At 37.9% G+C, this 11755-nt stretch overlaps 2 protein-coding genes across 4 annotated transcripts; one reads left to right on the top strand and one right to left on the bottom strand.

Moving 5' to 3' along the window:
- Nucleotides 1–343: 343 nt before the first annotated feature.
- LOC113097340 (uncharacterized) lies at nucleotides 344–5725 on the top strand. 3 transcript variants are annotated; one of them, XM_026262591.1, is made up of 15 exons: nucleotides 344–495; nucleotides 1589–1764; nucleotides 1986–2217; nucleotides 2338–2413; nucleotides 2500–2777; nucleotides 2979–3044; nucleotides 3134–3221; nucleotides 3345–3438; nucleotides 3522–3727; nucleotides 3826–3919; nucleotides 4007–4169; nucleotides 4298–4395; nucleotides 4596–4740; nucleotides 4824–4950; nucleotides 5081–5725. In XM_026262591.1, the coding sequence occupies exons 1-15, from the start codon at nucleotides 454–456 to the stop codon at nucleotides 5386–5388; spliced, it is 2193 nt and encodes a 730-aa protein (XP_026118376.1). In that variant the 5' UTR covers nucleotides 344–453; the 3' UTR covers nucleotides 5389–5725. The 3 variants fall into 3 exon arrangements, with proteins under 3 accessions (XP_026118376.1, XP_026118377.1, XP_026118378.1); XM_026262592.1 differs by having other exon boundaries at nucleotides 1592–1764; XM_026262593.1 differs by lacking the exon at nucleotides 1589–1764 and having other exon boundaries at nucleotides 364–495; nucleotides 5081–5705.
- Nucleotides 5726–5850: 125 nt separating this feature from the next.
- Nucleotides 5851–10046, bottom strand: LOC113097341 (uncharacterized). The gene is made up of 7 exons (XM_026262594.1): nucleotides 9771–10046; nucleotides 7287–7957; nucleotides 7140–7185; nucleotides 6963–7054; nucleotides 6618–6728; nucleotides 6248–6524; nucleotides 5851–6171 (listed from the first exon to the last, which is right to left on the bottom strand). Exons 1-7 carry the CDS (start codon nucleotides 9810–9812, stop codon nucleotides 5968–5970), a joined length of 1443 nt encoding a protein of 480 aa, XP_026118379.1. The 5' UTR covers nucleotides 9813–10046; the 3' UTR covers nucleotides 5851–5967.
- Between the last annotated feature and the right edge of the window lie 1709 nt (nucleotides 10047–11755).

An 11755-nucleotide genomic window follows, 5' to 3' on the forward strand; every position in this document is an offset into this window, starting at 1 on the left:
AACTATGGGATTAGAATCCCGCCAAATGTATTGCAGTCACAGATCGAAAAATAATAAGCATAAATTTAAAAAATAAAAACACGTGTAAAATAATAACGCACAAACCGAAAAACAAATGAATTTTTTTTTCAACGCGGTGATGGATCTAAAAATAATAAGTGTGAATCAAAAATGTAAACACATTTAAAATTATATTGCACAAAACTGAAACATGTGTTAAAAAAAATTCCAAATCGCAAACAAAATCAGGTTTCCTGCTCACGTGTTATTTTTTTGTGTGCTTGTGGTCTTTCCCCCTTTGCTCTGTTTCCACGTTCTGCGCTTGCGTTTCTAAAAGCGGGCTTCAGTGTCACTATTGGCCAACAAGTTCTAGATTGACAGCTTCTCCTCTAGCCAATCAGTCCAAGGGGGAGTTGACGTCACTCCAATGCGACTCATGGCTGCTGTGAGAGGATGGATAACCAGCGTCAGCAGGCAAATGCCAGACAATCTCAGGTAATTAGCCATAAATATTTTGTTAGTGGGTGACAGAAACATTCCCTTTGTGTGTTATCATATTCTCTCCAAATTCAATGTAGTCTGAGTAGGTCGATATCTAGCCTGTTAACACGTGTCTTGTTTGTTTGGCTTAGTAAGCAATACTTTATATTTTAGGCAGTAGGCCTAACGTTACACGATAACGATATTTAATGCTCATCTGATCAGTAAAGCCGGTTCTGTAATCAGCGGTAGATCTCCATCACCTGAACGCTTTCACATGGAGCAGTATTTACTACACAGAGCCGTTATCTGCTCCATGTGAAAGTGTGGCAGGTGATGGAGATCTACCGCTGATTACAGAACCTGGCTTTACTGATCAGATGAGCATTAAATATCACGTGCTTTTTTTTTTTCGTGCAGGCAGTATTTAAGTCTATGACTGAATATCTTAAAATGCACGATTTTGCTATCTGTAACGGTGTAGCCTCGAGATCATAGATTCCATTAAGATTATTATGATTTTATGCATTGATCCTAACTCACTGGGATAGCAAAATTGTTACCTTATTTAGGGACTATTCCACTATAGTGCAAAGAAATCAGTATCTAATTATCTATCTTCATCACATCAATAAAGCAGTTCCAATAGCTTTGAGAAGTATGGCTGCTAACCGTTTATATTAGAAATAGAGGACAGAACATCAGTAAGAATGCCAACTAAATGCTAGAAATGTAGGCCTATATACAGTGGATTCATAAAGTGGTCAGAAACATTTTTCCCTCATTTGTCACAGTCTTTAGTTAAAATGTTCACATATATTAACCTCACCAATATATGATTAGTACCCCTACTGTGATTAATTGATAATAGTTTTTTTATCTTTAGCAAATGTAAAACCCTAAATAATACCACCTTTACATAAGTACAAAGACCTTTCAGTATAATATATATATATATATATATATATATATAGTCCGCTCTGCTGTATACCAATCAAACAATGACAACATTATCAAGAGTGAAGCGTTCTGAATATATTCTGAATGCATAATATAAAGGTTTTCTCATTATGCTCGCATTAACTCTTAATGTAAACTTTGTGTTTAGCAGACCGAATACCTGGATGTGCTTAGTGCAGCACAGAGCCTCATCTCTGTGCTAACACAGACTCTTAATCAGAGTCCTGTAACACCACGTCCTCAAGTTCAAGTGCAGGGTCAGGGGCAGCAGGCAGTCTTACCAGAAAGACAGACAAATACCACCATTGATCAGGACATGGCCAGGTGCATGTTGTTGGCCAAACAGTGCATGGATAACCAATCTAATAGTTAAAATGTTTTATTTGCAGGCACTCTGTCATTTACATAGTTAAACCCCTACACTATTAGATTTGACATTTTTTTAAGTTAAACAAACTTCGTTTTTTTTATTACTGTATACCTACAGACATTCATTTTATAAAAAAAAAAAATATATAAATGATAAAATTTTTCTTTTCTTGTAGGGCCTTTCCAAGCATGTTCCGAAGACATGCAATCTGCGGGAAAAAAAGAATAAATGTAGCATCCAGAACACATACCAAGAATGCAAAAGCATTTAAACCTTTTGATTTAAATGTATATCTTTTGGATAAAAATTCTGAGACTACCCCTTCACCTGCACACGAGCTCAAGCTTGTTCAAGCAGGGTTTGGCAAAAGGACAATCTCAATTACAATGGACATAACACATTCAGAGGTATGTTAGTGTATTTGTCTTTTTGTACAACTGGAAAAAGTACATTTATAGTAGAGTCATAAGTACAGGAAATAGAATAAAAAATTCTAATTTAGTGAGTTTCTTTGCATTTCACAATAGCTTTCCAGCATACTGTATGAAGCATTCCCGAAAATGGAGGGTCTGAGTGGAGGATGGATGCTTTATAAGGCTACTGGTGACTTTATATTTTTATTACCACTTGAGTCAGTATGTTTTGGGTTATAAAAACATTTGTCATGTTAATTTTGTCTTTGTTTATAGGGGGGAGTGGTACAAGACGGCTGAATGTTATTCCTCCAGACTCGGAAGGTTACACTGGATCCCAGATTAAATCTGCCTCCGCATCTGGAAAGACAATGCTGTATGTAGTTCCTCTACAAGAGGAGCTGGACCTTAATCCTCTCCCTAATGATGCCAGAGAATTCAAAAAAATGCCAAAGGCTACTTGCCAAATGTGCAACAAAAGCATGCCCCTGCAAGTGTTGGCTCTCCACATTCAGGTTTGCAAGTCAAGTGATTCCGCATCCTCAAATGAAGAGGTAATGGATTGATGCTTTCTAATTAGTTTAGTACCCAAAAAGATTATTTTTATTTTGAATAATGTAACATTCCATATTGATTTATTATACAGACCTACAAAAGGATAAATGATTTTAGTTTATGTCAACAAATTGCTAATCACATACTTATGATGAAGTACTTTGTATGATACAGTTTTTATTTATTTGTTTTTGGAGCAGACAGAAGTTCAGTTCGTCTCAGAAAGCAATTTGGATGAGATAACACAAGAAAATTTTCTATCTGAGGTAATGTGGCATTAAAATTCTCCAGCCCTAATCAAAATTTTCTCTAATCCACGTTACTATTATATCGTTTAACATGTTCTTGTTTGTAGTCTGTTTTACCATGCCCAATATGTCAACTGAAGTTTCCTGTGGACAGTCTTGAACTACATGCCAGCCTGTGTGGAGAACAAAATCTTTGTGAGTAACACAAACTTTAGGAAACATAGTTCTAGGAAACAAATGTGTTATAAATCAACCCCAAGTGCTTTAATGTCACATGTTCCACTGTAAAATGAAACCGTATTCTCTTTCCAATTACAGTGGAGTCTCCAGATCACAGTTCTTTTATGCGCAATGATGATTCTGGTATTGCTGATGATACAACAGGCAATTCAAGCTCTCCACAAGTATTATGGTAAAATGTTCATATAGTACAGTCTAAAAAGTTAAATAAAGTGTAAATGTAAATGTTCACCATCTCATCATCTCCTGCTACAGTCTAGATGATCTTCTGGAGCTGCTTGCTGGCCGAGTTAATGCAGAAAATCAATTCCGCATTTGTGTTTCACGGGACAATCTCCTAGAGAGGGGGCTCAAGCAGTGGCAAAGACAAAAAAAAGGAAACCCAGCCAACCAGCTAAAAATAACCTTTATTGGGGAAGCTGGAGTCGACTCTGGTGCTTTAAGAAAGGAGTTTCTTACAGGCAAGTTAAGAATAATAAAAGTGGAAAAGCTGTACCAAAAATAAATAAAAATTTATCTGTGTAATTCACACTCTGCTTTTTCTCAATGTTATTCAAAGAAATGATCAGTGGCATTGAAAAACGCCTCTTCTTGGGTCAGAGAGCAAAGAGTCCACAGTACTCCAACAGTGACCTTGACAATGGTCTCTTCAGGTTTGTGTTGTTGAAGCTCAATTTTTTTTATTACATGTGTAAAGGCAATTACTGAGTGCTTTTTAAAACCTCACTTTGAAATAATAGGACTGCTGGCGAGATCTTTGCTGTCAGTCTAGCTCAAGGTGGCCCAGCCCCATGTTTTATGAGGGAGTGGTGCTACTTTTACCTCACCACTGGGGAAGTTGATGTCAGCAGAATTTGCAAGGATGATGTAGATGATGTTGAATACTCCCTATTGATCACAAAGGTAACTTCACTCTGAATACTGCCTAATAGCTGCCAGCAGTATATTACATTGTTGGTTTGCATATTACCACAAAGTAATCACATTGAGTTAATTTGTCATCCTGTTTGTCACTGACTGTTTTTCTTAAGGTTGAAGAGGCAACTGATCTGACTGAATTTACAGATGAAATTATCAGCTGTGGATACACAGGAGCACTCAACATAGAACAAAAAGATGCCGTAATTAGGTAAATATGGAAAATACTTTGCCTTTTAAGCAGACTGTGTTATGAAGGATAGAATTTGGAAGACTGTGTAATGTTACATTTAGTCAAATTAAATTTTACTTATTAACCATAACTGTTTAACTTACATCTTGAAACAAACTTATGCTGTATTACTAGATCTACAGTTTTTCTAATTTGTTACTTTTGTTTTTCTCCACAAGAGCAATTGTTCTCCATGCAACATTTCGAGTTATACCAATGCTTGGAGACTTGCGCAAAGGCCTTCAGCTGTATGGATTGCTGGACATACTCAAGGAGCATCCAAGTCTTTGCAAGAGTCTGTTTGTTCCTGGGCAGGACTGTACAGTAAGTTAAATGTTTGTAACAACATTGTTTTTTTTAAGGAAACATCAATTTGCTGTTCTACTGACAATTTGTTATTTTTCCAGCCAGATGCAGACTATATTCTCAGCAATGTTGCTCCTGAAATGAGTGAGAGAGGAACTTCAAGGGCTTCGGTAGAGAGTAAAATCATAAACTACTTTCAGGACTTCCTTCAAGAAATTGAATGTGGAGGTGGGCTTTACGTTGTATTGTACTTTATTATCAATGGGATTGTTTACCCAAAATTAAAATTCAATAACACTACTCACTCTCAGTTTGTCCAAGATATGACTTTCTTGTTTTTCTTTACACAAAACTATAGAGAGTGCTGAAGATGCAGCAGAAGTGGAAACTGAGCCATCCTACCTCACTGTCCCTAGAGTCATGCAATGGATTACAGGCCAGGGACATAAGCCACTACTGATTTCGGAACAGAAGGCTTTTCAGATAGTTTTCAAATTTGATCATGACTGTAAAGTCAGAATGCCACAGCACACCATATGCTTCCCAATAGTGAGTGCTTGCACTAATACGGTTACCTTTCCAGTAGCACACATGACAACATACGAAGACTTTAAATTCATCATTGTACAAGCCATAAAATCAGGGGGAGCATTTAGCAGGGTTTAAATATCACCCACAATATAGTGCTGGATTTGAGTTAATCTCTTAAACCATAGCTTTAAGTGTTACAGTTGGTTAACATATTTCCTACATAAACTGTTGGATGTCTGCAGTACTTTTAGACCTACATTAAGATACTTAAGTTGCACTTTCTTTTCTGAAATGAGTGCGGTTTCTGTAGTTTATATCTGATTTAAGATATATAACTTGCATCTGCAGTTCAAATCAAGCCGCTCTGTTGTAGAGCTTTCCTTAACTGATTTTATGTCTGATTTAAGGTACTGATGTTGCATTTCATTTATAAGTTCATGTTTTCCAAGAGAGCCTTGGTGTAGAGGTTTGCAACTACAGTAGGTATTTGACAATGTTGATTACAATAATAATAAAAAAAACTTTTAAAAGGAATTGTTTTTATTTTTATGCCAAAAGTGTTATGTCACATTTACCACATTAGTTATATAGATTTCATTTTTTTTGTTTAATCTCTGTGTGGGAAGCACTGATTAGTTTCACAATAGTTTAATGATACCATTACAGGATTTTCTTTTACGTAACTTACAGTCTGATGTTTTGAGCTCCAAAGTGTTATTCAAGAAGCAGCTGCACAAAACGTAACACTGATAAGTAAATATCTTGGCCAAAGTCTCTGGACTGTGAGACTGGACTAATGGTTGTCCTGAGTCGAGCCATTTCATACTCTGAGAGCAGACACTCCACCTGAGGGACCACTACTCCAGTGTTCTGCTCCTCCTGGGGGTAAATTCCATCTTGCACCAAAATGTTGAGGTCCTGTTTAAAAAAAATAATAACAATAATACAGTATAGACAAAACATATTGTGCTTTTTTTTTTTTTTACAATCATACCTCCACATTACAGGAAACATTGACTGTATTCTGTGCGAGTCCTATTTCCCACAGCTGATTGGGGGACAGATTTTGCTCTGTACGGATGGAATGGTCATTCCATGCCTCAGTGAATGTATCTAGGTCTCTTTGGAGGCGTGGAAGAAAAACATAATGTGCACAGAAGAGGTGAATGGTGTTTGATGGGTCAAGAGTGCCACTCTCTTCCAAATTATGTAGAACATCATAATACAAGTTTGAAACCGACATCCACACATCTTTCCACAGCCGTTCGACCCTAAATGTAAGAGACAAAACAACCTTATTTCTTAATCATTTATGATTCAAAATTCAAAAACAAATTACCAACACTAAAGTAACAAGAAATTACCTTTGATTATGAACGCTCTTCCCCGAAATGAAACTTCCCCTGCCACAGCCCTGAACAGTGAACATCCACCTTGCAATGTCCACATTTTCTACACCTTGGTCTGCTCTTACCCTACACATTAAGACAGTAAATTTAACATTAACACTACATAGTAAGGTTGGACAAAACATCTTATGGGGTTGGCTTGAGAAAGCCTGAGCCTAGCCAGAAAGTAAATTGTTTATATCTTTAAGTTTGAAGCCATTTAAAATGCTTGGTGAGGGTTTTAAGACCATTCAGTCAGTCAGTCATTCTGTATATATAGAAACATGGATGGATAGGTAGGATGTACTCAAATGTACATACCGTGAAGGAACTCCATGCTTTTCTACTGCCTCAAGGAAGAAACCTAGTGCAGTCTCTGCTTTGTTGTTGGTTGCAGCCCCCAGATACATGACCTCATAAAATAATTTAGGGAAGTTATTGGCATTTTACACAATTATTCCATGATTGTATCACACATACAGGAGTCACACCACTAACCTTTCTTGAGTAGCCATCTATGCCCCCAAATATTACAAAGCCATATCTGAATTCAAAAGGAAAAACATTTATGCACACAGGGACCTTTAATAACATAAGATATCTTACTGTACAACAAGTGACTTGTATAAAAATAATTTAACCTACCTGATCAGCTTGTGGTTGGTGTCCAAATGCATGAGGGAAAGAGGGGCCTGAACTGAATATGATCTCCTCACAACATGTCCAAGTTGTGACATTCTAGCAAGGACTCCAGCTGAATCAACTCTATTCATAGAGTTGAAGACTCTGCTCCACTGGACTCGATGACCAAGAGCTTTCAAGTGTCCTCTCATCATTCTGTAGCCTGAATGTGGTGATGTTGTTTTGATTGCAACCACAAGATTGTCTAACTCTTCATCAGTCAATTGACTGTATGTTCCTCTCACTGTTATACCAAACTCTTGCATTCTGCGTTCTATGGTTCGTGTTGACACGCCAAGCAGTTTTGAAATGCAAGGTACAGTCAGACCAATTTCAATCAATCGTCTGATGTGCTGCTCAGATACAATGATTTTGGGACGTCCCATTAGTCCAGCAATTTCATTCAAAATCACTAAAGAGGTACGTCTTGTGTCCAGGCGATTCACAAGAACAGAACATAGGTTTGAAAGACACTGCATTACTTCTTGAGGTACATGTTCACGACTTGTATGTGAAGTGATCAAAACCAAACCATTTGTGCAAATAAAATATAAATAATCCAGGTCTAATGGCAAGCGCTGCAAAGCCTCCTGTAGTCGTGACAAGAGTCTCTCTAAAAGCAACCTTGAGACTGCCTGTGAATAAATGAAATATAAAACTATCAACATAAATTCAAGCAATCAATTCATTCGTTGCACCTAAACCGAAATCCACAAAACTGTCATAATTCACACACTATATATATATATATATATTAGGGATGGGCATGATTAATCGACGATCGATAATTGATCGTTAAGATTTTCCTCGATCATGTTAATTTGTTATCGATTAATCTAAAGCATTTTTTTAATCTAATGCAGGTTGCGTTGCGTAGTGCGAGTCTTCAAGCAATTAAATGAATTTCACTGTGTGGCAGCAATTAAATATTTTACCACCATGGGGCAATATTTGACACCCTACTCGGTTATCTGTGATCTTCCGTTTTGATTTCAAAGAATAATCATGAAGATGTCACGGCGAAGTGTGGCGTGGGACCATTTTGATTTAAAAAGCGAACTAGTTAACTGCAAACATTGCGATGCCGTGTTTAAGTACAACACGGCCACGACTCAAATGATGTACCTATGCATCCCGGCAAATTTTCATGAGGCTTTAACCCTTTCGAGTCGATTAACGCATATATGCGTTTTGAGTCATTTTCTCCTGATAACCCCTGATAAATTACACTCTCAGTTTTAATCGTACAGATAAGAGCAATACATCAATCGAATCTGTAAAGGGTCTAGTTTTTTTTTTGGATACAGACATAATAACAAAAAACCTTTGTGCACTTATAAAATAAAGATAACAAACAAGGTGCGCTGTCTACAGTCTTTGTCTCCGCTGATCGTCATGTACAAACATTTCATTAAAATGAACCGTAACTCCGTGAATACTCAACGAAGAGACATGAGAGAGATATCTATAGAAAGCCTGGAATGTCTACTTTTAAACTAAACAAGTGCTTCCGAAAAACAAATATTCTCGCAGTGTCTGTTTTTCATATCTTCCGTCATTATATTTAATGTGACCACGCCCCCGCGCTGAACGCGCTATTCAGATTCAAACTGAAGCGCGCGGCTTGAATACGCCCACACAGAAGAAAAGGCAGCGAGACTGTTCTTCAAGTTTTTATTTTATTTTACTGTTTGCTTCGCGATGAGAGGACTAAGACATAATTCACCCCAAAAAGATGTGATGTGGTTGATGATTTGAGAAATGGATTTCCTCAGAAAAAAGAATGAAGCACTTTATTCAGACTCAAAACGCATATATGCGTTAATCGACTCGAAAGGGTTAAGAACGCCTGCTAGCAGCTGCAGGTTCCGCTGCTTTAGAGCACTGCATATGCACGCGGATATATGTTCGGTTTGCCTGAACGTAGTTTAACTGTCTGCCACAAGTTGATCTTGTAATAAAGGTCTCACCGAGGAAAAACACGCTGTATTTTTGTATTCATTGCATTTTTTTATTATAAAAATTAAATAATTAATTATATTATAAAAATATTAATGATTAATCGATAGTCGATCGTTAATTCTCCCGACGATCGACTAAGAAAATTTAATCGAATGCCCATCCCTAATATATATATATTAGGGGTGCTCCGATCACAATTGGCCGATCGTTATGTGCATCTCGTCAGTAAAGCCGGTTTTCTAATCAGCGGTTAATTCCATCAGGTGCGTGATTTCACATAGAGCAGCTGTTACTACACAGAGCCGTTGTTAACTGAGAAGATACGCAAATCCACGTTCATTTTCAGCGTTTATTTGCGCATCTTCTCAGTAAACAATGGCTCTGTGTAGTAACCGCTGCTCTATGTGAAATCACGCACCTATATATATATATATATATATATATATATATATATATATATATACACAAAATATTTATGCTAATTACCTGAGATTGTCTGGCATTTGCCTGCTGACGCTGGTTATCCATCCTCTCACAGCAGCCATGAGTCGCATTGGAGTGACGTCAACTCCCCCTTGGACTGATTGGCTAGAGGAGAAGCTGTCAATCTAGAACTTGTTGGCCAATAGTGACACTGAAGCCCGCCCTGATTTAAATGAAACTCTAACTGCAACTTTTAGAAACGCAAGCGCAGAACGTGGAAACCAGAGCAAAGGGGGAAAGACCACAAGCACACAAAAAAATAACACGTGAGCAGGAAACCTGATTTTGTTTGCGATTTGGAATTTTTTAACACATGTTTCAGTTTTGTGCAATATAATTTTAAATGTGTTTACATTTTTGATTCACACTTATTATTTTTAGATCCATCACCGCGTTGAAAAAAAATTCATTTGTTTTTCGGTTTTGTGCGTTATTATTTTACACGTGTTTTTATTTTTTTAATTTATGCTTATTATTTTTCGATCTGTGACTGCAATACATTTGGCGGGATTCTAATCCCATAGGTAAACATAATTCCTCTTCAAGAACTCGAGCTGCGTCAAGAACGCTTTGGGGAACGCCTCCAGCATGACGTCTCTGAATAATGTGTGTAATCAGTCCAATGGATGGCCAAGACATCATAGGCGGTTGGCATCAGAGACCAGGAAGCATAAAAGCATGAGCATTCACTCTCAGAAGGCTGTCTTTGAGGACTGAGCCTTCATTATCATTTCTCGTGGTGCCAGATGATGGTTTCGCATCGAGGTGTCATTCTTGCTCACATGAAAGAGCTGGGGTTAAGACTTAATGCCAAGAAAAGTGTGCATTTCACCCTGCCTGCGATCTGTGGAGTGGCCACCATCCGACATGGCATATCATCTGCCCGAGGATGCTGGCCATGCTTCGAGGACTACATTACTTTGTCCCAGACCTAAGAGGTCACCATGTGTTGCTGCGCACCAACAAAATGCCAGTGGTCTCTTACATCAACCACCAAGTTGTTCTGCACTCATGCCATTTATACAAACTAGTTTACCGGATCCTTGTGTGGTCCCAGGGTGAACTCCTCTCACTGAGAGCAGTCCACATTTCTGGGCATCGTAATATGGGAGCAGACATCCTGTCGAGGCAGGGGCCGAGGCCTGGGGAATGGCGGCTTCACACCGAAGTGATGAAGCAGAGTTGGAGAGGTTGGCCAGACTCGGGTGGATCTATTTGTACAGTTGCAATCAAAATTATCCAACCCCCTTGACCTACAAGACAATTTGCTGTGGAGAACAACATTTATGAAATCAATTTAACAAAGGCATCAGTAAAGTATTAGAGAAAGTTTGTTAATACATTTTTGAGTGATTCTGAGAGTGGAACATTGATGAATCATGATAAAATTCGAATTGGCTCTAAACATTCATGTTCAAAATTATTCAACCCCCTTTGTGCAGAATCTTTTATTCTTTAAAATCACCAATGAACGCTGTCTGTAAGTGTTTAGAAACTTCTGTCACCTCTCTACTACAGTCTTGGCCCATTCCACGCATGAAAAAGCTTTCAGATCACTGATAATCTTTGGTTTTCCCATTGTCACTGCTTTCTTCAAATTCAACAATATATTTAAAATGAGAATTAAGCCTGGAGACTGAACAGATCACTCAAGTACATTCTGTGATTGATCCCTGAACCAAGCAGAAGTAGATTTGAATGTGTACTTTGGGATGACTGTCCTGCAGCAAAGTCCATTGATCATCAGCTTCAGTCTTTGCACCAAAGGAATCACAATTCTTTTCAAAATGGCCTGATACTTCAAAGAATCCATGATGTCCTTCATACAGTCATGATTTCCACTTCCTTCTACGGTAAAGAAACCCCATAACAGGACTGATCCACCTCCAAGTTTGACGATGGAGATGGTGTTCTTCTGCTTATGAGCTTTCCCTTTTTTGCAGCAGACATACCGCTGTTCCATGGGTCCAAAAAGTTCCAGTTTGGTC

This window comes from Carassius auratus, unplaced genomic scaffold (assembly GCF_003368295.1).
Source record: "Carassius auratus strain Wakin unplaced genomic scaffold, ASM336829v1 scaf_tig00216187, whole genome shotgun sequence".
NCBI classification, from domain to species: Eukaryota; Metazoa; Chordata; class Actinopteri; order Cypriniformes; family Cyprinidae; genus Carassius; species Carassius auratus.